The 24,506-nt window shown below is 47.4% G+C and overlaps 1 protein-coding gene across 1 annotated transcript in view; it reads right to left on the bottom strand.

Moving 5' to 3' along the window:
- Positions 1-24,506, bottom strand: part of DSCAM (DS cell adhesion molecule) — a 433,598-nt gene that overhangs the window by 139,206 nt on the left and 269,886 nt on the right. The window contains exons 7-10 of the mRNA XM_037524927.1: positions 22,318-22,614; positions 21,306-21,581; positions 13,356-13,634; positions 5,798-5,917 (exon numbers count right to left, since the gene is read on the bottom strand). Of these exons, the coding sequence (XP_037380824.1) occupies positions 5,798-5,917; positions 13,356-13,634; positions 21,306-21,581; positions 22,318-22,614 (972 nt within the window). The remainder of the gene's footprint in view (positions 1-5,797; positions 5,918-13,355; positions 13,635-21,305; positions 21,582-22,317; positions 22,615-24,506) is intronic.

Here is a 24,506-nt window from a genome sequence, read left to right as displayed (position 1 = left end):
CTTAATTTCACACGTGACAAAGGAAGCGTGATCCATTTACACGCCACAGAGACTGCTGCTCACAGCTGAGGAAGCAGGAGTGGGTGCGCGTGACCCAGCACGCCTGTGTGCAGGGAAGCCCTCGGTGGGCACATACATGCAATGCCCCCCAGAGTAGGACAGGGGAGAAGAAAGGGGCGCTGGTCATGCCCCTGCTTCCCATCCAAACAGTAAAGGCAGGACTGGGTGTCTGATCCCCAGGTGATGACCAAGGCAGAGATCCAGCTCCCAGAGCAGGGTGCGAAGGGGAAACTTGCTCGAGGTTGTGTGTGAGAGGCCAAGAGGGCAAAGGAATGAGCTAGGAAGCCTTGGGCACTGCGTTGGCAAACTTGGGCTACAGCCAGGGAGCCCTCTGGGGACCAGGCTTGGAATGAGCTTTGGAGATGGAGCGGGCCCAGGACTGCCTGAGGAGGCCTCAGGCTCTGAGCTGTCCCTGCATGATGGGAGGAAGCAGCCCTGACGTGCCGAGGCGCAAACAGCGCACATCCCACTGAGGCGCATCTGTCTCCAGACTGTGCATCCCCACCCTTGGGCCTGGGGTGTGCAGGCCCGGGACGTCCTTGTGTGCTGAGGAAGGGCGAGCCACAGTGGGCGTCTCACCGGGACCTTTCGTGGTGTTGGCAGAAAACAGTTCTGGAAGGAGTCTGGCTGAGGGACGCAGGCTGCCCCCTTGAGATGCGGGCCTGGGGGGAGAAGGTGTGAGCAGGCGGGGAGCGGCGCGGCAGGGTGTGTCGCCACAGCGGAGGCTCTCGGGCCTCCTGGGCTGTCTGACCAGGGAGCCAGGCTGGGTGAGGCGGGGGCCTCTCTGCACCCGGCGCGAGTCTCAGAGCAGCGGGGCTGCGTGTGGAAGCAGACATTCACGCCAAGCACTCTCCGGGCATATGAATGCTGTTCTCTGAAAATGTGGGTTCTCCAAAGAAGCCGGGATCTAGCAAAAATAGTAAGAGAAACGGAAGGAAGAAACAGAAGAAACCAGGTAGTGAAATGTCATCAGAACGATGGCAGGAATGGGAAGCTATGACTAAAAAGAAGTCGCCTGCCTGTGAGGCAAGAGCTGAAGACAGGATGGAGCGTGACTGGGATGGCTGAGAAAGACGGGAAACACCATCACCAACACGAAGGCAGAAGGAACGGGCTTTGCGGTGGGGAGACACCCGGGCAGACATGCGAGGCCAGGAAGCAAATTAAAGTAACAAGTGACTCAAAAAATAATCTCAGGGAAAATTAGCCCCAGATGCGCAGCCCGAGGGTCACAGACACGCAGGCAGACGGGGATCAGCCCCTTCCAGGGCCAAGGTGGCCAAGCCTCTCGCCCAGGACGTGACGAGCTGCCGCCCTCCCTGCCAACCCGGCCTGCTCGGCGAAAGGCAAGAGGAGAGCCAGGGCGAGCCCAGGACGCTGGGGATCCCCTCCCTGGGGAGGCCAGGGCCAGGGCCGGGGCTGCAGTGGGCACAGCCGGCCCAGCGTGGCCCTGGAGCTGCTGGGGGGACAGTGTGGACCAGAGGTGGGTGCGGAGGCCCTGGGGGGCGGGGGCTGCTCAGGCGTCAGCGAGCTCAGAAGCTGCATCGGCTCTAGGGCGGGGACTCGAGCTGTGTCCGCAGAGTGGAGGCCGGGCTCGGGATACTGGCCCCCCCGACTGGCTCTCCCGGGGTCGGTCGCTCCTTCTCGGGAAATGCACATCCACTCCTTTTGCTGCTTGGGGCGCAGACCTGGGCGCCATCCTTTGGCCCCCTCCTTCCCTCACACCGTTTCCATTCCAGCCACCAGGTTCAAAGCCCAACTGGCTTCTCTCCTCCACTCTGTCCCCTGGTCCAAGCACACCACACCGCCGGCCTCAAGCCCTGGGCCTGCACGGTCCAGCCCCACAGCAGGGGGACAGTGACCCTGCGACCCCAGGAGCTCACGCTCCCCTGGATGGCCCCTCGCCTCTCAGTCTGGCTCAGCACAGCAGCCACAGGAAGGGGAGAGGGTCACGGTCACTCTGACCTCCCCTACCCTGCCCCCAGCCCCCCAAACAACATCCTTCCAATCTGACTTCCTCCAACCTCTTTCACTTGCTCTGACCCAGCCACAGTGTCCACCTTGGTGTTTCTGGAACATTCCAGGTATAACCAGTGTGTCCCTGGCTCTGCACTGGTTAGCCGCTTGCCCTCCGGGCTCTCTGTAGACATGAACCACACGTCTCCCATCTCTCTAAGTCTTTACATGTGCTCAAACCTTACCTCCTCCTCCTAGGACCATTGCTGTTTTAATTGCAAACTACTCCTTACCCTTCTCTCCTTCCCCCTGCCCCCCTCTGTGTTCTGACTTTCCTGTCCTTGGACCTCAATCTCCCTGGAGGTCAGAAGGGTCGTCTGCAGGCAGCTGGGCAGCAAGAGATGCCCAGGCAGGGGAGGCATCGGGCATCGGTCTCCCTTCTGCCAGACGCCCCCGGCTTCTGAGCGGTCCACAGGGATGCCCCGGTGCCGTTTCGTCTTTGAACACCCACTCCCTGCACTGCCCCCGACATGGTGCTCAGCTGCGGGTTTCTGGGAGCACAGGTGAGCTCCCCCGTGCGGGGAGGGGGAAGTAGGTTCTCACTTAAAAATAACCTTTCTTAGACAAGAGGTGTCATTTGTTCGTGTGAAAGAAAACAATCACGTGACAGGATGGGCTGTCATCGACTGTGTGGATCCAGACCCACGGTCAAAAATGCAGCAACAGTATTTGCAGAAAAGATTATTTCATTTCTGCAACAGCTGTCCTTAAGCCACTGCGGCTTTCTCTGGACTTCTACAGCCCCAGGATCCAACTGCTGTGTTTCTCAGGGCAACAAGCGGAGCCTGATTTGTCTGCATCTTTTTGTCACAAACATAAGCTGCATTTCTATTTCTCGTGACTATTCGATTACGGGAAAGGCCTTCCATAAGCAAGGCTGCGTTTTACTTAAGAAACACTGTTAATTGCATGATTGAAATAATAATATACAATTTCCCCTGTTTGCGTGAGAATATTAAAAACAAACCTAATACCTGTTATTACCGCGGCTGGCAGGAGCAAGCACTGCTGTAAATCGAGGGAGGGTGTGTAAATGAATAAACGCCGGCAAGCGGTCCACGCACACTGAAGTTACAAACCTCGCTGATGGAGTCAGCAATTCTAATTCACAGAAATGCATCCCCGCGGGGAAAACAGACACACGGGTAGAAGGGGCTAGAAGTCGCTGTGACACGTTTACGACAGTGAGAAGCTGAAAACAAATGCAATATTCAGCAACAGCTCTGGACAGTCAGCCCAAGCGTCTGTCCTCTCCCCGGGTTGGTGAGGACGCGCAGGCCGTGCTCGGGGGAGGGCGCTGCCCGCCACACAGCTGCAGGGCCCCTGGCCGGGAGCACCTGCCCGGAGCCATGACTGACTTAGGACACTTGCCACAGGGCGCAGACCCAGGGGAGGGGCTCCTCCTCCTAGAAACGCAGCCCCGACCACGTGGGCCGGTGGCGGGTTTGAGGCTGGGGTGTTTGTCCAGGGGCAGGAAGAGATGAGTAGCTCAAGTTCCTGAGGACTTAGGGAAAAGCAGATGTGTCCGGACTGGTCTGTGCCCACCCTCCTCTGATGGGAGAGAGTGAGCTGGAGGGCCTGGTCGGCCGGCCCCTGCACTGACAAAGGCGAGAGACAAATGCCCGTGGGCACTGGTCACTGCACAGCCAGCTCAGGCTTACGCTGGGCTCCTGCCTCTGTGGCCTGGAAAGGCACCCACGGCCCTTTGCAGACTGAAGGGCATGATTGGGCCATTTGCGACTGCAAAATGGTGCACGTATACACGCACATGCACACGCGAGCACGCACACGCACGCACGCCTGGATGGAGGTCTGAGGACAGGTCTGTAAAACTAGACAAAAGTTATTTTCAGTAATTAGCTTTGGCTACTTGGAGGCCTTTATCTTTTTAAAACTTTGTTACAGTTTCCAATTTTCTCATTGGGGGTTGTATATTGCAATCAAATTTAAAGCCAATAAGGCGGCTGACTTTGACTGAATTTGCACATCAGGGAGGGGAAGGAATAAGAGGTCTGCACCGCCCCCGGCGGAGCCGTCCAACAGGCGTAAAACAGCTTTTACAAATGAATAGGACGAGGAGAAAACTGAGTAAGAAATTCCCCACAGCAGAAACAGAGTGGTCAGTTCACTTAGGATAAACATTTTGAACAGCCTTAGGAGCCTCAATGTGCAAATGAAGACCCACCCACCACCTTGTGAAGACAGCGCCCCGCGTCACGGCTGGGCTCAGCCTCCGGACACAGCCTCTCACTGTTCCCAGGTGTGAGTCGCACTAGTGCTTCCGAGAGAGGCCGGGGCCAGCGCGGATCGAGAGCCTCGGCCTTGGCGGTGCGTCAGGAGAGCGGTCACCACACACCACACACCACACACACGGCATCAGCACTCCAGCATGGTCACTGCGGCAGAGTCCACGGTGGCCAGAAGCTGTCCACACCCCAGGGAGAGGCTGGGCTCGGCCACATGGGCAGCCAGGGTTGTTCTGAAGACGCGAGTGCCCTGGAAAGTGCTCCTGGCACTGCAAGTGCTAAACAAACACGATTCACCCCAGACTGTGTGTCTGCACGGGGTGCTAGTGCCACGCTTCAGGTGAGGCCTAATGTGGATGCCAGAGGCAGACATCAGGCTCTTTGCTGAATAAAGTGACTCTCCTAGGGACGATGGGTGTACCAGGATACGGGGGCTGAAATAATCGAATCCCCCTGAAATCACACAGTATCTGGCACCTTCTTCTCTCCTTCATCCTCAAGGAAGTACACCAGAAAGAGTGGTGGCCAGTGACACCTTTGTCTTTCATCGGTTGCTACTTTTTTATAATACAAAATACATTGTGTTATTTCCAAACAGCATCCAGAATACAAGCCGGGATTAAGTAAACAATGAACAAAGGGCCGACACTCCTATAATTAAACATGTATAGTAGGTCTTGATTCATGATTTATTTGTTTGTTTCTTTGTTTAATCCCCCAATATATAGTTGGTCTTCAACTGTGTGATAAATAAATGTCTGAATGAAGAGGCCTGAATGGGGAAAGAAAGGCAAGGAATCTTTCCTGGAGAAGATGAGCTGAGCATAGGTTACCCCGTGGTGTCTACACTGGCTTCTCCATCACGCATCCCACTCCCGGGAAGGCTGCCTGTGACCCGAACCCTGGGCAACACCGACCGCCTTTGAAGAGAAAGCTGATTAGAATTGAAAGCAAGGGACAGCACAGAGTGAAAATAGGGCATTGGGTATGTCTGGCTGCTTTTAAAAAGAGCTTTCCAAGGAGATAATATACTATTGTTATTTACTTGAGGTGACCAAGTAAATAAGAGAATCAATTTTATTTTTCACTTTCTAAAGCTACGTGTCTAAATGTCAGGGAAGCAACTTTCCCTACGATGAGTAATTCTGATAGCTGGCACCTGCAGCTCCACTGTGGGTGTGCCCAGGGGGCGTGGGCACGGTGGAACTGTCCCGGGTCCTGAAGTAACTTACACGACCGGCCTGCTCCTCCTCTGTGGTCACACTAAAGAGGAGTCTCCAGGAAGAGTCACTTCCAGGTTCTGCATAAAAAAACTTCTAGTTGAATCTTGGGAATATGTGAGAGAGTGCAGCTCTGGTTTCTTCTACTCGACGAGACACCTCTGGAAAGACCAGAAATGCTCCCCCCACCCTCTAGACTACATTAGAATATAACGTATGTTGCACAGATAACAAGCAAATCAAGGAACTCCTTACCTTTAGAGAATTTCCACACAATCGTGGGTACAGGATAACCCTCAGCGGAGCAGTTGAGGATGACAGCTTTGCCGTAAATCCCGTCTTGGTCCCGGGGTTGAACCACAAACTTGGGAGGAACTGGGGAGAGAAAAAGGTCACCTGTCATTTAGACAAGATCACAGCTTATTAAAGGTGTAATCTGACGAGATCCACGAATGTGAATGACAAATTGAAATATGAAGGATGTTTTACATATATGAGAAAAATAAAGCTTTTACAGCCTGGGGCGGATTAGGGAAGCGCTCTCTTCTTATTTATATCAACGAGCTTATGTGGATGGAGGTTACGTTGTACGGGGGAAACCCAGACTCTCAAGTAGCAGGAGTCTGACGACACCAAGGACATGTGCCGTTTGTTTCTTATTAGTGTTGTGGGAGATCTTCAGGAATCATTCCTGGGGGTGACCTGCTCAAGCCATTTCACTTTTGTTCTTCCCTTAACAGGAAGTGAAAGGGGAATTAATTGGCTGATGAAGAGCCAATTAACCTATTGATAAAGAGCACAACATGGCACTGAGCTCCCCCCCAGTTTCATGGGCACACAGAGACCACTGTTCACAATGTAAACACCATTCTGGCTGAAGGGGACTCTGCAGACCTGTCAACAGGAGATGCCAAGTGACTTTACTGTATGTCTATAAAAAGAGATCCACTATCTGCTTACTGGGTCCGTTTTGTGAGGTGCTGAAAAAAAATCCATCCCCATTTAAAACATACATATGCAAACACACTCTTCTTAAAACACACCTACAAACAGTAAACGCATTTCAAGTTACTGTGATTTTAAGAGTCTTCTCTTAAAGAGAAGATATTCTTCTAGGATAGGAGGCACCTGATGGTGCTAGAATCCTGGACTCTTCCAGAAGATCACTGATTAATTGTAGGATGGATCGCCAATGATGCAGTCACAGAATTCTAAGAGAAGGGATGGATTAGGCCCACCATATAGTAGATACTTAGCAAATATGGCTGTTTTTCTCCCCTTTCCATAGTGCCTGGCATGGTCCATCTTGTCTATGTTACAATTTACATAATTCTTCACTTTCGGATAGAAAAGTGGGCCCCTGTGCTGCAGATGGACAAGATTTTCCAGCTGCCACATGAAATGGCCTGGAAGGAAGATCGGATGCTAGGTGAGTGAGGGGCTTAGAAGCGCATCGAGATGATACGAGCCAGAGCGACTATTCCTTGGGCCATAAAGCATCCCAGGTAAAGGGAATGATTGATATAAAGACACAAGCAGCAGCTGGAGATGGAACTCACTGCTGTGTTTCAAGAAAAACTACAGAGAGCGATGGCTGGGAATACAGGGTCAAGGGAGAAGCATCTGGGTTTCATCTACAACTCTTTTTTCCAGTAGAATAATCTTGTGCAAATTATAGAAAGTCTCTTGGCTTCAATTTCCTTATCTGTCAGTTGGGGTAGTCAGAGTACTCATTTCATAGGATTGGTATGGGGATCAAATGAATTCAGATTATAAACGTTCCCAACACAGTGTCGGTAACCTATTAGGAGCTGTCACTGTATCAGTGCATTTGGTAAATGCATGTCCAGATTTAGCATATCCTCTACCAAACAGTTTCCAACTTGCGAGTTAAATTTTCTACAGTCAACGGCTACTTTCAACATTGCCTGACTATGAAACACTTCTACATCATTTACATCGTATTATGAGACACAGTCAATAAAATGTAGGTATATTTAAATTAAGGTAAGCTATGACTGTTTCATAGTAAGAAAATTATTTCTAGGAAAATGTTAGAGTATTGATAAGAAAGATTACTAGGAAGAATAATCAATCAACCGCAGGATTATAAAGTTTAAGACATCACGGCAGAATCGCCGCCTAATGTGGAGGTGAATGTGCTGTCGTCTATGTTCCACGCTCTATTTGGCTCAAATTCTGCTCAGGGCAAGAAGCCTCTTGTCAGATCAGCAGGGTAAGTAATCCCTCATCTCTCCTCTGGAAGAACGTCTCGTTATAATTGATCCATGACCCCTCCCCTCAATTTGGTTCTAATCCAAAGGAATGTTACTTAAAAACTGATCAAGGAGGTTTCTACGGGAAATAACCACTGACATATTGTACATAAAAGGCAATTACAGATGGAAATGGCCCATGAAGTCAAGAATTATCTCTCCTATCCCCCCTTCACGCCTCCCCGTTTTATGTACTGATGATTCTTCCTTGGAAACGTGTCACACAGCCTCAAATTGTCTTCCTCATCATCGGCACACATGAGTCACCATGGGGAGAAGGGTGTAGGGTGACGTGTCGAGAGCCTTCCAGCCCCCTGGCTTCAGCGCTGCTGTGCTGGACAGCCTGTGCCCTTGCACACCCAGGCGAGTCTCTCTGCTGACTCCGGGGCATCTCAGAAGCTGGGCGCAGAACCTGAAGGAGGGAAGCCCCAGGTCTGGAGAATGAGATGACATTTATCTTGACCCTGTTCCCTCTTTGGTGGACTATTGGCTCCTGCATTTCCCACACTCTAGAGGGCATCAGATTCACTTGAAGAACTGATTGAAGCACAAGTGGCTAAACCCCATTCCTCAGAAATTCTAACAACAAATGTTGGTGAGGATGTGGAGAAAAAGGAACTCTCCTGCACTGCTGATGGGAGTGCAGACTGGTCCAACCACGGTGGAGAGCTGTGTGGAGGTTCCTCGACCTACTAAACATAGAGCTTCCATAGGATCCAGCAATTCCACTCCTAGGTATTTACCCAAAGGACACAGAAACATCCATTCCAAAGAGCACCTGCACCCCTATGTTTATAGCAGCACTGTTTACAATAGCTCAGCTTTGGAAACAGCCCAAATGCCCCAAAATAGATGACTGGATCAAGAAGATGTGGTCCATAGACACCATGGAATATTACTCAGCATTCAAAAAAGATAAACACATGCAATTTGCAGCAACATGGATGGCGCTGGAAGGGATCATGCTCAGCGAAATAAGCCAGAAAGAAAAAGAAAAATACCGGATGGTCTCACTCATAGCAGGAATCTAGAATACTTAAATAAGGGACCAGGAAAAAGAATAACTATAAGAAAGAAAATATCAAAATTGACAAACAACTATGAACCAGAGACACTCTATGGAGGGTGGGGGGCGGGGCGGGGAGGGATTGGGGTCAAAATAAGGGGGTTGCAATTGTATGGGGAATATAAAAATAAAATTTATTTAAAAAATAAATAAATAAATAAAGAAATTCTGACTCAGTTGGTCTGAGGAGGATTCTAGATTCTGCTTTCTCTCTCAGCGTACAGAGCTCGTTTGCCTTCCTGCGGTCCTCTCAATGCTCAAAACACCTGCTCAGGGTCTTCGTGCATGTTGGCGTCTCTGCCCAGGACTTGCTTTCCACAGATTGCTGAGACCTACCCCTCACTTTACTCAAGTCCGCACTCAAAACTCTCTTCAGAAAGCTTCACCAGGGGCCTCCCTGGTGGTGCAAGGGGTGAAGCACAGCGCTGTGAAGCTCTCCACACCCTCTGCAACACGGGCTTGATTCCTGGCCGGCCAGGGAGCTACCTACATGGCGCAGCAGACCTCTCCTGACTCCCCGCTGCTCCCCTCAGCAGCGTGTTTCAGTCAATTTTCCTATTCTGCTCCCCACTCTCTCTGGTGAATCCTCTCACCCCCATACCTCTGGGTTGTACCCCAGTTCTTGCATAAATAAATGAAAAAAAAAGAAAGCTTTACCAGCCCATCTTATCTAAAATACCGTTCCCATCTCTATTACTCCCATTGTCTCGCTGAGCTTTACTTTCTTTATTAATTGTTGCGGTAGCATCACTTAACATCACTCATGATTTAGGGGAGCAGGTTCACAGCGCCTCAGATGTATGTCCCCACCCCACACCCACCACTGAAGCACCCACAAACCCCCACTGGAGTCCACTGGGCCCCCTTTGGTCTCCCCGCTTCCCCTCCAGTAGCCTCAAAGGACTACTGCCCAGCTGCATAGACAAAAGAGATGAAACCCTGCCTTTGTGACACGAGTGGAGCCAGAGGGGAATATGCTCATGGAATAAGTCAGATGGAGACAGACAAGCGCTGGCTGGTCTAGATCGCGTGAGGAGCACAGAGAAACAAAGCAAAGGAGCTGACGGCGCTAAACCAAAACAAGACAGGGCAAAGGACGGCAGGATTCAAGCGTCTCTTTCTCACAGCACATGTAGGTCCCTGACCTTCCGTGCCTCTTTCCTCAGCTCTGCTGGGAGTGGAGCGGGGTGGGGAGGGGCGGGTCTGGCTGCTTTGACCACCATGTGGCCCCAGGTCCGAGAGGAGGGGAAAGAAGAGGGGCAAGGAGAGGAGGGAGCAGGGAGGAGGCCCGCGGGTCGGGCCCACAATCAGCAGACGCCCCGGGCTCTCTTGTCTGCCACCTGTTACCAGGGGGTCTTCCTCACACGAGGCCACCCATTCAAGGACACTTGCAGCTCCCCCTCTTCCCACAGCAGCACACACTTGCTCACAGCAACGGCGGACGGGCCCAGACAGCGAGGCACGAGCTCCGTCGCGTTGCTTACTCCGCACTGAGCTCGGAAGACGGGCCAGGACGACGCCGTCTTTGCTCCCCTCAACACCGAGTGGAAAGCTCCCTGCAGCTCCAAGGAGCAAATCTGATCATTTCCATGTTACAGATGAAGAATGTGAGGCTCGAGAGGTTCATCACACGCCCAAGTCATGCAGCAAACGAGGAAGCGGCTTGTCTTTCTGAAAGTTTCAACTTTGCTGTATTTTTATTCTCTCGAAACCTGCTTACACATCCGGGTTGACGGAGCTCATTCCTTCCACAAAGTCTCGTTTGAACGTATTGAACAATGCCGATCGCTCCCTCATCAGAGTTCGTTCTGCTCTTGTAATTAGCGTCTGTCATCTAGAGCTCTCCAAACCACCCTCGCTGTGACAAGGAGGTTTCAAGGTCCCTAAACGCCTCATTCCGTTTCTACTTTTCCCACGTTGCATCTCAGGTCAAACGCTTGAAAACACCTACCTTGAGTGAAAGAGGAAAGTAACCCATATAATTATCATCTGATGCGCTTTGCCATTTTCACAAAGATTTTGTTTCCCCGAATTTATCTTTGTATTTTTTTAATGAACCAAATGACAGGTTATGACTTAAATTTAATTGGCGAGTGGACAACTTGTGACATGGAATGCTATTCTCAACAGCAATAACAGATACGAGGATTTTTCATTTTACCTGAAAGATAAATTTAACTTATTTAGAACACGATCTAGCAGAAGGAGGGCTACACTTGGACTACCTAACAATTCAAATTAACAGCTGAACTTGGGAGAGCCGCGGCCTGGTCTCTGGCAAGCAGAGAGAAGGGGCTGTCAATTGTAGAAAATGTAACCCTCGGGGAAAGTTCCCTGTCCTGTTTATTCTGTCCTAAGGGCAGAGGGAAGGCGGATGAGTCTGTGGACAGCGTGACTGTCCCAGAGTGGCTACTCCCCGCTCCACACCCAGCAGTCCTCGCTCGGTTATTCGTGGCCATCTGTCATCAAGATTTCTCACACATTTCCTGCACGCACGGTTCATCCAAGCCTGCAGGTATCTTCCAGAGCGGCCCCTTCTTGCCCGCCCTGCTCCTCCACCCCAGGGCCAACCATCGCCACCGCTCACTGCCCCTTCGGGCTGCTGTGCTCCAACTTTCACTGTTCCAAGACGTGATCGCCATGAACTGACCCTGTGAGTCCCCTGCTTTAAATCTCCTGGATCTGCACAGCCTGCAGATGTCTTCCTCGGGACAAACCTTCCAGATGGAACCAGAGCCAGCTGTGGGGTCTCAGCCTTCTCCACTCCTCTCCGCAGGCATGCAGCTCCACCGAGGCCGGGAGCACGTGCATTCTGCCGGCTCCAGACACGCTGTCTTCTCGTTGTAGGAACAGTCTCTGTGTTTCCTAACCTGCAGTCCTTGGCCCCTCCAGGAATCTGCCTCATGTATCCCCTAACTTATTTTTATTTTTTAAAAAGATTTATTTATTTATGCATACAAGAACTGGGATTCACCAGAGACACAGTGGGGAACAGAACAGGCGGATCCACTGAAATCCACTGCTGAGGGGAGCAGCGGGCGTGACAGGAGAGGTCTGCTGCGCCCTGTGGGTATCTCCCTGGCCAGGGATTGAACCCGTGATGCACTGGCTGCAGACAGCTTGGTAACGCTGTGTATTTAACCCCTGCGCCACCAGGGAGGTCCACTTGTGCTTTCTTATCACACATCCACACACCCTTTTTCTTTTTTTTAAATCCCTGTAATCAGGCATTCACTGTAGCCATGACAGTCTTCAAGGAAAAAAACAGCACCCATCCTCCTATGCCCAGCGAGCTCTTCTGGGCTGACCTATTTTTTACTGTCAGTGGGACCTGGTATACTTCATTACTCTATTTCTTAATATATTTCCTCTTTTCTTTCCAGAGCCTCACAGCTCCTGGACTTTCTCCTACTTCACTGGCTGCTCCTTCTCCCATATCTCTTTCTGGAAACTTGAACGTCAGGATGCCTTGGGCATAGGCCCTGCTGTGTCTCCCACATCACCTTTTCCCTTATCACAACTCTTCATCTTGCTCAATAGGTTCCATTTCCGTAGAGGACACTTTTATTTACTTTATAAGGCCTACATTTGCTTCCGTTAGGAATTTCTCTTTCTACCATTTGCAGCATTGACTTATAAACAGGTTTTGTATGCTTTGCCTGAAAACAATAATTAAAATTCAAGCAATCTCATTAGTTTAACCATTAGTACCTTCATTCATTCAAGGTACCTTTAACAGGCCTGAAAGTCTGGAATAGCCTCCTAACTCCTACTCTTGCCTTCTGGATGCAAAAAGTTCTTGGAGAACCACTGAATCGCAGCATATCCAGATTGATGCTTACATGTCAGATATAGTAAAACTCCATCAATGTTCTCTATGTTGGATCACCCTATTTTTGTCGTAAATATTAGCACACTTTGCCTAATTTAATAAAAAACACAATAATCTCCTAAAATGAGATATTTAATGTTATGCCAAAGAAAAGAACAAAGGAAACCATATTTCTAAATATATATAACTTACTATTTGACGATTCTTAGACAAGCTTATATACGCCTTTAACAAACGTGACTTTAAAAGACATCAATCTAAATGATGCTATTATAAAAGGTACTATATAAAATGCATACACTACAGCAAGAATTCATGGACTCTGGTTCTTAAAAAATCACTGGGTTAATATAGGGGAGCCCTATTTTGTGAATGAAATTCCCTGGATTCCATGTCTTCATTCACGTATTTTTAAGTTGCTAATAATTTGAACTTCATATTTTATGTAAATAAAGCCTTGAGTTGGAGTTAGGAGTTTGTAGTTGGTTCTTATAATTGTGTGTCGTGTGTGTATGTGTGTGCGTGTGTCATGGAATGAGTAGATTCTGTGAATTCTAGTAATTTTCGCATTCCAAGCTCACCCAGTCTGTGAGCCCTGACTTCGGCTGCAGTTCTCGGAGCCCCCCACGCCCTCCCTACCTCTCACAATGAGCTGGCTCTGGTGCTCCACGGCCGCAGCCTCGTTCCGGGCTATGCAGGTGTAATTCCCGTTGTGCATCAGGGAGAGATTGGAAATCCTTAAGGAGCTCGTGAAGTCAATGTTGTCAATGGTTACCCCAAGGCTCGCTGGGATTGGCCGGCCATCCTTCTGCCAGGTGATCGTGATGGGCAAATCCCCTGAGACCACGACGCAAGGGATGAAGACCCGCTGTCCAATGGAGAATCTTGGAAACTCAAAAGGTTGGATAAAAGGTGGAACTGAAAGGGAAACAAAGAAAACATGTAATCGAGGAAAGAGGATGCTGGACTCGCACTTTCTACAGTTGCTTCTCCTTGGCCTTCTGCCTGGCACCGCAGAAGCAATACAGTACAGCACATACACAGTGGCGCGGAAGAAGATTTGACTTGTGCTCTCTTGATATGTGACTTTTGTCATCACTCTGTAGGGAAAGCATGAACTGATTTGTACTTCAGCAAATATGATGAGTGTCATTTATTTTGATAAACTTTTTTAAAAGTCAATAATCAGGGCCTCCCTGGTGGCGCAAGGGGTTACGTCTCAGCACTATGAAGCTGTCTGCAGCCACTGTGGCCTGAGTTCGATCCCCAGCCAGGGAGCTATCTACAGGGTGCAGCAGACCTCTCCTGTCTCCCCGCTGCTCCCCTCAGCAGTGGATTTCAGTGGATCCACCTGTTCTACTTCCCACTCTGTCTCTGGTGAATCCTTTCACCCCCAAACCTCTGGCCTGCACCCCAGCTCTTGTATGCATAAATAAATAAATCTTTAAAAAATAAATTAATATTTTATTTTATTTTAAAAAATAAAATAATTAGGCTAAAGAGGTATAGAATAAATATATTAATTCTAAAGAAGGGGGAAAGAGCATGGTCTTGTAGAGATTCCTGAATCTTTTAGGACTCTTAAAAGAATATTTCCTTATGTTAGAAAATAAATTAGAAATTTGGCATTGGAAAAAAAATAAATTAATAAATAAAAGTCAATTATCATTTTTGTGCAAAAATATTTTAGTCTCTGCTGTGTCAAATACTGTGACAAGTAGATTTGGTTTTGGTTTTGTTAGAACCTGTTAAAAATGATGTGTATAAGAGGAAAGCTCTTTCTTGCTTTGCTAACACTAGCAGCATAATCTCCCTCTGCCTCTGCCCATCCCATGCTTGGCTCCAGGCACACTTTAGACAACCTGAAGCAGCAGAGATTCCAATTTAATGGATAAGCACTTTTATGCCCAATGTCCAACTGAAAGCACATGCAAATTAAAAAGATTTATTTTATGTTAGGATCACTGCATCTTTACCTGCTCTTCTCAGTTTTACACATCCTATGGACATGACCTTGAATTATGAATTGGTTCGTGGCCAGTCTTCTGAGTTGCTGGGGTGTGTTGCTAATGAGAACCAGGTTACAGCCCTCAGCCTGGTCAGCTGTGAACACAGCCAAGTTCAGCCTGAAAGCTCGTTCTGATTTAATTTCCCTGATAAATTCCTATTTATTCTTCTTGCCCGAGGCCCACTTTTCCTCGGTAACTTCCTGGGTGGCCTTACAGGGTCCAACATGATAAAATGGAGCCAGGGAGGCCAAGTCTTGACCTTGTCTCTGTTACCAGTTATGGGGTCTTCTTCCTATCAGCCCTCCATGGGAGTTGCTTACCGCCTTGACTGGGCAGCTGAGACTCGAGGGTAGGATTTGTCCTTGGTTACAAACTAGTTCACTTCCGAGTGAGAGCTCAAAGTTTGTCTTTTTTTTTTTTTTTTTTGAAGGGACATGGAAATCAGAGGGTTCTAGACTAAGATCATTCAGCTCATCTTGACCAAAGAGCAACCAATAGTTAGATGAGGTGACTCTACAGAACCAAGTTATTAAGTAGCAGGATGTTGCAGAGATTGTTCATTAAAAGAATTAAAGTTCATTTCAAGGATCAGCTTGGGGGAGCCGTAGGCGATCCAGTTGAGAATGTCTGAATGGAAACCACTCCCTTGCTCGCTCGCTCGCTCACTTGATGCTCACTCGCTCACTCAACCAAGAAATGCTCGCCCAGTACCTGGCAGGTGATGGCAGTAGCAGGGAGATGGTCACGCACACAGGGCCCCATCGCTGCCCAGGAAGCACCACGCATCACAGGCACGGCAGTGACTATTCTGTTATTTAATATTATTATCACTGTGTGCAGCAGGGAGCCAGGACTGCAGACAGAGCCAGTCAGAAGGCTGACTAGATGACTCCACTTAGATCCTTCGATCTGGTCATACTGACTCTCGAACAGAGGGACTGCGGCCTCCCCCTTTTTCTGTCCCCACACCTGACTCTGGCCCTACTATCACCCCTATCATCTGAAAGTGTGAAAACTCTTTTTAGGGCCCTGATCCCCTTAAGACTCAACTCAGGTTCTCCCGAAGCCCTTCTGGGACTCACACGTCCTCTTCCACCTGGCCCCTGAATTGGCCAGATGCTACCTCTGCTTCTTAAACACCTTGCATCTCATTTTTCAATGATATGTTGAAATCATTTCAATGATGTCTTTTCTTCTTTGTCTCCCCACTGTACTCCTGCAGCTCATCTAGTGTTTTCTATTTCTCACCCTGTGCTGTTTCTAGGCATTTGCTACTTCCTGCCGTGCACTGCAGCGTTTGTCTGCAGTTCCTCCCACTGACCCCAACCTCTTGTCAGCAGTGACCATCCTATTATTACTTGATCTCATTAACAGCAGATGCACAGATATTAGCTGAATAAATTGAATAAATCATAGGAATCAAAGATCTAAAGAAATTCTTTGAGTTAAAAATTGCTTTGATGACAAAGGTCTAGTCCAATTATACTACTGTCATCCACTGTGATAGTTCTTATTACTTGAACTATTAGACTAATGTCATTAGAGAAAGAGGGAGCGATTTAATGAGAAAATGTTCCAGGAAGACGTGTTTAGGACGCACATCGCTGCCTGACATCTCTGTGGGTGGGAGGAGTTGGCATGTATGGAGACACGTGGTCCAGAATCCATTCAAGAAAGGAAGTGTACCCCCAATTTTGGGACTGATGTTAGGTGGCACCCCTCTGGGGGGTTATATCCAATGACTGACTGAAGGAGCAATTCTGGCCAACTCTGGACAGATGGTGTGAAGGCGGCTCTCTCTGCAGCACTCCTGTGGGGCTGGATAGAACCGCTATGCACACGCATCCTAGCCCGTACCCCTTGTGCCAAGTGCCTGGTTAGGAAACCCCCTGATAAACCTCCGGCATCCAAAGTTCCAGACTTCTTCCAGGAGAACCCAGCCTGCGGCAGTTCGCCTCAATATTTCCTTATACCTTCAATCATCTCCTTTCTAGACTTTGTATATCTCTTCCTTGCTGGGTGCTTTGCTATAATTTCTGCTCATTCTAGCTGCCCACTGCAATATGATGCTTTTCTAGAACACGCCAAGGGGGTGGTGGAGCTGTGTCCAATGCTGTGTGTTGCGGATGCATCACCCCCCCTCCCTGGGCAAGCCTCTGGCTCCGGTGTTCTGTTCCCTTGATTGTGCTTTATCTCCATTACGGAGACAGTGTGGGTATTAATTAAGGTTACACATATGAAAGTGTTTTGTAAACTATAAAGTTTTATATAAATATAAATGGAAGGTGACATCTGAGTCTAGCAGCCAATTAACTCTCCTGGCAGTGCTGATCCCCAGCAATTAGAACACTCAATTAGGCGCTGCTCAAGTTCAACGTGGCGCCCAAGATGAGAAAGAAAAGGCTTGAAATGTGTGAACCAGAACACTGCTTGTGAAATTGAAATGAAGTGAAAGAAGAAATTTTGACTTTCATTTCTCCCTACACGTTGAAGGCAGCAAAATTGTATTTCGGGTTGGTTAAGTATATTTTACAACTCCTGCAGCTTCAGACACTATCAATATGAACATGTTATTCCTATCAATCTTTTGAGGTTTTTTTTCAAAGTTCCTAAGTCACAGGCCATACGGCTACGTGAGTGTGAATCAGACACAGCGTTGTGACTCAACGACATGGCACCGAAAAAAAAAAAGTGAAGGGCATGACTCCTACCAAAAAAGACAAGACTGAAAATAGTGTTTTTCCAAATGTCATCTACATTCACATACACGCGCCTACACCTTCTCCTCTAATTCACTGCAATCCTTAGCTCCTCCCACCCCTTCCCGGTGTCCCAGACTTTATCTTTAGCTATTTGATGACTGAGCATGCACACGAGGCTGAGGGAGGGTTTGCACAAAGTTGAAATCTGCAGTGCTGCACACAAGTCCCTCGATCGTCACACACCCCGGCTGTGGCGTTACACACGGTCCACTGCTGACCAGCTAAAGCCCGATTCCTGACCTCCACGCTCCCACGTCCGTCGTCCCCTTAATGGTTTGTCCAATGTATAGCTCACCCTCAACACAGAAACATCACACTCCGAATTTCTTCCCTTCAGCGGCCTCACTGCGCCTTTCATCTGCGCAGGTGATGGCAGGGTTTTGCTTTCCACTGCTCAGTGCAAAATTTAGGACTTAACCTTCTGTCTCTGTATTTTCACCCCCGCATCCAATCTACTGGGGTGGTCTATTAACTGGCCTTAAAAATCATACCCAGAATCTGTCTTCCACTCCCCACCTCCACCGCTCTCTCCCGGTCCAGTCAGCCCGCCTCCCCCACCTGGATTACTTTCTCACAGCTCACCCCTCCACACACCTGGATTACTTTCTGAGAGTTTGCCCCTCTTCCTGTTAGCCTATTAGCACAGGACTCAGAAGTGGGTTTGTAAAACCTAAGCCAGGCCATGTGACTCCTCTGTGGAGAATCACCTGCTCAAGCCCACCTCACTCAAAGGAAGAACTCAAGCCCTCAGACGCCGCGCCGCGCCCGGGAGAGGCAGTCCCTACAGGGGGTGGCCTTGTGGGTTCTGACCTCAGACCCGAGCGTGTCCCCTGTTCACCTGGCTCTGGCCACGCTAGCCCCTCTGCTGCCCTCAAGCTGGCCAGGCACTCGCCCCGCTGTTCCCCGTGCCCAGAACTTGCTCCCTAGGACATCTGCTCAGCTACCTTTCTTCCGCTGTGTCTGTATGGAAATTCCACCTTCTCAAGACCCTTCCCTGGCCACCCTCTTAAATACCTCAAATTCTAAATCCCAACAGCTGCAACCCTCCCCTCCAGCCACTGCTCACCACGCAACTGTTACGCAACACTCACAGCCATATATTTTCCTTCTGATTGGGGCAGTCCTTGCAAAGGAGCTGAAAATGCTTATGTTACATAACATCTACTTAAAAGAAACTCTTGAAAGTAAAACTATTTGATTAAACTGCTTCCTAAAATTATAGCTCTATCACTTCCCAAAGTTAATATATTCTCCTTTTGGGGATAAGCTAATTTAAGTTGATTTCTGTCATTTTAAAATCAAAAGGGTCAGGATTAATACACTGAATTATGGTGGTCTGGAGCATCTTAAGAATAGAAGTTAATGATTCAAATGGCCTTTGTTTGAACTTGGGTCTCCTAAGAAATTGGCAATAAAATATTTATATCCATTTTTATGGATGGTCATATTTCTCAAAACTTTTCCTTAAATAAATCATCTTAAAAGCAGACAAAGGCCAGTGCATAAAGAAATTTATTTGATGCATCATTCATAATGATTAAACATTAGCAACAAACTAAACATTTAGTGCCTGAATAGATATTTTCAAAATGTAGTTTGTAGAGCCTGTGGATCCCTGAGATCATTTTAGGAGGTTCTAGAAGGTGACCATTTTCATAACAATATTAAGATGCTATTTTCCTTTTTCCACTGTGTTGACATTTACATAGATGGACACAAGCACTGGTGAGTAAGCCTGCCGGGACCTTGGGGTAAGCCCAGTCCCAGTAAGTGCTCTGCTTAGTTGTATTTTTTTAAAACCTAGTTTCATCTAAGGAAATTTGATGAATCAATAGAAATGGTCATTTTAATGGATCTTGGCCCCTGACATCATGTCCTTTGTAGGGTCTTGTCTGCATAGCCAGCTGGGAAGACCGTCCCGGCACATCTGTAGCAACTGAGCAGTTTGGCTATCTGGACGCAAACTTACATAGGTGAGTTTGTACGTTACAGTCTCAACTAGCCACCTTGGCCACGGAATTCCATGTTTTTCAAAGAATGGCTACCTAAAAGCTACAGTTCTCAGACCTATGTATTTGGAAGACATTTTCCTTGGAAAGAAAGAAATGGGCCTGATACTCCTACAGTCATGACTGACTGTTCATTGCAAATAAAAAAACTTAAACTTTCAAGCAAGAAAGCAGAATTTTGGAAAACTTGTATCTGTCACTATGATGAGCTTGACAGCTTCTCAGAGACTCTTCCGGTACAATAACGGTAATGTTCTGATATTGTATAAAGAACTGGGTCAACATTTGGAAGATCTACATAACTCAGTGGACCAATAACTTCCAAATGATCCACTTCTGATGTTACAAAACCACCCTCCAGGGGATGACACAACAACGACTTTTAAGAGAGCAGTGCACAAAAAATTTTATTGATCTGGCTTGTAATTCTCTACTGCAGCTAGCTACCCTTTAAGATACTGCAATGTTTTAATTCTCTGCATAGTATTGTAAACTAAAATATTTTCTGGTGTAATCACTTGTATTATTTTTGTTTATTGTTTATCTCTTTGATAGGAAGGAGAGTTCCATAAAGGAAAGGACCATGTCTACCTGCTTCACTGTTGTCTGCCTTAATGCCTCAAGGAATTGCTAGCATATACCAGATGGTCCATGAAGCATGGCTGAAGAGACAAGGACAACTACAAAATAAAATTTTGTGCAGTTAGGACCAGCCTGGCTTACCAGGAATTTCTAATAATTTGAGAAATTTTTTAAGATGTTGCTACAAAAAATTATACACAGTTGTATCTAATATTTAATACCTATTATATAGCATATACTACTATATGTAACTATATATTGTGTGTATGTGTCTTCAGGTGTTTCTAAAAATATAAACTAAGTGAATTTGTGGGTAAAGAAGATTGGAGAAAATCATGGGAAACCTATGCAACTTTGCAGCCAGGACACTAAAAGACAGTAATTGGTACCCAGGAAATTAATTTGGACAGCTCAAATAGGCGGCGTGGCATGGAGAGAGACCACTTTCATGGATTTCTGAAATTGTTTCATAATATATGAGTAATTTTCATGACCTACTTTATGTTGATTGCTTACATATCTGGAAACTTTAATTTTTGTTCAGCTGAGGAAACTGACTGGGGAAATGGAAGACATGGTTCCCCTACAGTTTTGCCATCACGAATCTACGGACCTGCAGTGGACCCTGTCACTTTGCTGTCATCACTGATAAGGATATTGGAGTTAAGATGCCTGGTCTCCAAAGTTCTTCCTGATGGTTAGTCCATGACAGTTTATATCATGATGTAAAAAATAATTTTATAGCCAGGAAAATTTTCTGTGGGGTCCTTTAGTCCCTTGATACCTATGTTGCTACTTTGACTTACTCATCTACTCAAGATGAGAAGTGTGTTTGAACTTCTTATTCCAGCTGCAATCTAAAAGAACTCCCTCTGAGATTTGTAGGAAAAGAAAGGGATGTGTTTTTTACATTATCTGTCAGACAACTAGATGACTGAATCAATGATGTGTTTCTATTTCCCATGGTACGTGTTTCTATTTCCCAACACACAGCCTCTAGAAAACCAAACCAAGAATTCATGTAAGAAGAGTTATATCGACTACTGGTTTTAGGAAAGGCAGGTTAAGAGGGCAGGCCATCCCAATCACACTATCATTTTTCAGTCTCTATTACCGCCCTACTCCTCTAAGTATGCTGATTCTTAGATCATCCCACTCCAAAGCACGGGTCTGGTGAGCCAGCAGAGCTAAGTAATGGTGACCGATGGGGACAAGGAGCGGCCTTACCTTTGACGGTCACGTGGACACTCTGGCTGGTGGAGAGCTGAGGCTGAACCAGCACATTGCACGTGTACTCTCCCTCATCAACTTCCTTCTGCACATCTGAGAGTTTCAGCGTCCCATTGTTCTCAAATGCCACTTGGCGGTGGTTAAAGGGAAGCAGGTTAGAGTTCTTGTACCATTTGATGGAGTAGTAAGGATAGCCAATCACACGACAGTGAATGTACGTGTCCCGTCCTGCTATTGCTGTGATATTTTTCATGGGTCGAATGCTTGCAGGCCCTGGAGAGACACAAAGAAACTCTTGAAAATAATTTAAGGGAACATCACATGTGTGGAAATGGGTACACTTTTCCTTGAGTTCAAAATGTAGATTATTTTCAGGTAAGCACATTTTTTTCAGGTAAACAGATTTTTTTCAGGTAAACAGAACTGTCTGCATTTGGTACTTTCTCCTAAAAAAAGATGTTTTTCTTTCTTTTACTTTCCAGTGAACTGAATTAATGTTAAATACTTTACCAACTTCTATCAAAAGCATTTAAACTGACAAGATAAAAGACAATTTAACCAATCAAAAGCAGCTTGTCTGCACTGAATAATCACGCTCTTCCTGTGGAAACACTGAGAGCAATTCAATGGTTGAAGTCTCCCTCTGAACAGGTTGTGAAGATGGAGGTTATGCGCGTAGCACTATGGATGTAAGTTAAAGACCATGGACGTAGAGGGTCACCCAGGGGTGGGGTGGGACAGCGGAGGAAGGGAGCATGCGGAGCATAAACCAGGAGAGGAAAGATCAAGGGGACCAATCTAAGGGTCAAACCAGAGGGCACGCTGACTAAGACCAAAACGCCATTTCCAAGGTCACCCGGTCAGAGCCACCCCAGTAGGGAGGGAAGAGCAGGGAAGGGGCAGCCACGCTCGTCTGTCGGGGCGTCCGAGGCTCGCCCGGGGCATGCAGAAACCTTCTCCACTACAATGAGGCATGTGTGTTTTTTCGAGGAGCTGATTTGACAAGCACCTCTTACGTTTATTCGAGCCTGGTACAGGACGACTCCCGCCGAGTTGTTGGCCGTGCAGCGGTAGACGCCCCCGTCGCGGACCTGGGCGCTGGAGATGTTCAGGTAGCTGACCACGTTGCCCTCCGACGTGATCATCTGGCTGATGCGGTGGCCGCCGCCCTTGAGGATGGGGTCGTCGTCCAGGGTCCACGTGATGGTGGGTAAGGGCGTTCCCTTCACGTTGCACATGAGGGACACGGGTTCTGCCGGACTCACCACTTTTTCACTAAAGGCAGAGATGATCTTGGGAGTTCCATCTGCAGGAAGAGAGTTATGGAAGGAAGTGGCACATACAGATAATCAAACGACCTCCGGTCGGACTATTTCAGGACTTGGAGGTAGAGGCGTGGTTATTAAATACTACCCCAAACATCTGGTTTTATTGATAATGCTGAATTTCAGACAGAACAAAGATTTTGAGTTCCATCCCTGGCCAGGGAGATACCCACACGGCACAGCAGACCTCTCCTATCTCCCCCCCTGGCCCCTCAGCAGTGGATTTCAGTGGATCTGCCTGTTCTACTCCCCACTCTGTCTCTGGTGAATCCTCTCACCCCCCCCTACACCTCTGGCCTGTACCCCAGTTCTTGTAAGCATAAATAAATCAATCTTTAAAAAAAATTCAATTTCTATACAGATAAATGCAGCACTGATAAACTTGATCAGACTCTTAGATCTCCTCAATGACCCAGTAAGAACCAAAGTGCAACCAGGTGCTCACGTCAAACAAAGTCTGTAATTCAGACCAGTGAACCCTCCCCCACCCCCAAGTTACAAGCTGTACCTCAGCTTTCTATATCTCTCAAGTTAATTAGGGATCGCTCACCAGGGAATTGCTTAAAGGAATAAAGAACCGAACTGAGCCTGATTGTCTCATCTTTATCATTTTCTCGCAAGAAATAATATTGTGTAATTTGAATGGCAAATGGTAAATGCATATAGATTTCCATGAAACCCGTAAGAATAGCTTCTGAGCAGAAGCTAAATACAGTTTGACCCTTCCAGCGTGTACTAAACATCTCTCTCAGTGTCTTAAATAGGACTGCCAGTCATTTATCTTCCACGCTGGGACACTTGAGAATTAAACCTGTATTTCAAATAATGATGCCAGGAGAACAGACACGACCCAAGACACTCCCAGGCAAAGTAGGGGTTTAGTCTCAGGGAAATCTGCAACAGATTTGTAGGAATAGTTTCAGCAAAGATCAAATTTCCATCTTCATTATTTTTCTATCACGTCTGTGGACTATTTCCCTCACACTGAATGGGGCTGAGTACGAGGGGGGTGATGTGGGCGCAGGGACAGCAGGGGTATCATTGCCATGTTAAGTGTTTGCTTTTATATGTCTCTCCATTGAAAAACCAGAGAGCAATATACATAAATGAAAACCAAAAGAAGAAGTGAGCTCTCGCCTACTAGTCTCGAGCATGTAAGTCAAAATGGCGGTGGGTTGTTTTCCCCGAGGCGGAAGTGGGTTGTTCTGACAAGATGGCGGCCCCGTGCAACAGGATTTCTGAGCTTGGCTATAAACCTGACTGGAGGAGAGACTTTTAATTTACGTTTTAATCATTCTTGCTTATTTTTTTTTTTTTACAATATAGGCTTCTCCCTACAGGTGTGTGGTCACCCACAGTTTCCCCACCTTCAAAGCAGTTTGTAAAAATACTTTTTGTGTTCATTTTAGGGCTTAATCCTGTGAGAGACGATGATGAACAAATTCTTTTTTTAAGTTTCTCAGGTTTATTCTAGATGTTCTAGAATAAACACACACACATACATGCTCGTATTCACTGTTGAAAACTGGAAAGTATAAATAATCAAAAGAAATGGGGGAAACAAAATGGAAGATGGCTGGGATTCCAGCAAAAAGATGCCACACAAAGGAGTCACTCCTTGCCCCAAAACCTTGAAACCTGTTTCTGAGGCCAACTGGGCCAGCTGTGTGAGGGTGTCAGGTTGGGGGGCGGTGCTGGGGTGCCTCTCAACAGCCCTCAGCCAGAGTTTGGGTCCAAATGCCTGAGTCATAGCTTCTTTGCCGCTCAGATTTGGGCAACTGGAGAAAGCCTGAATATATGTTTTTTCCAGAAACGTCCATGAGGAGCTCATTTCAGCATCCCTGGATGACAAACATCTTTTCTCCATCAAAGA

The sequence above is a fragment of the Talpa occidentalis genome, unplaced genomic scaffold (assembly GCF_014898055.3).
Source record: "Talpa occidentalis isolate TD23 unplaced genomic scaffold, MPIMG_talOcc4v2.1 talOcc4.4, whole genome shotgun sequence".
In the NCBI taxonomy this organism is placed as follows: Eukaryota; Metazoa; Chordata; class Mammalia; order Eulipotyphla; family Talpidae; genus Talpa; species Talpa occidentalis.
The sequence above is the reverse complement of the archived record's forward strand: the minus strand, read 5'-3'. Positions and strand labels throughout refer to the sequence as shown.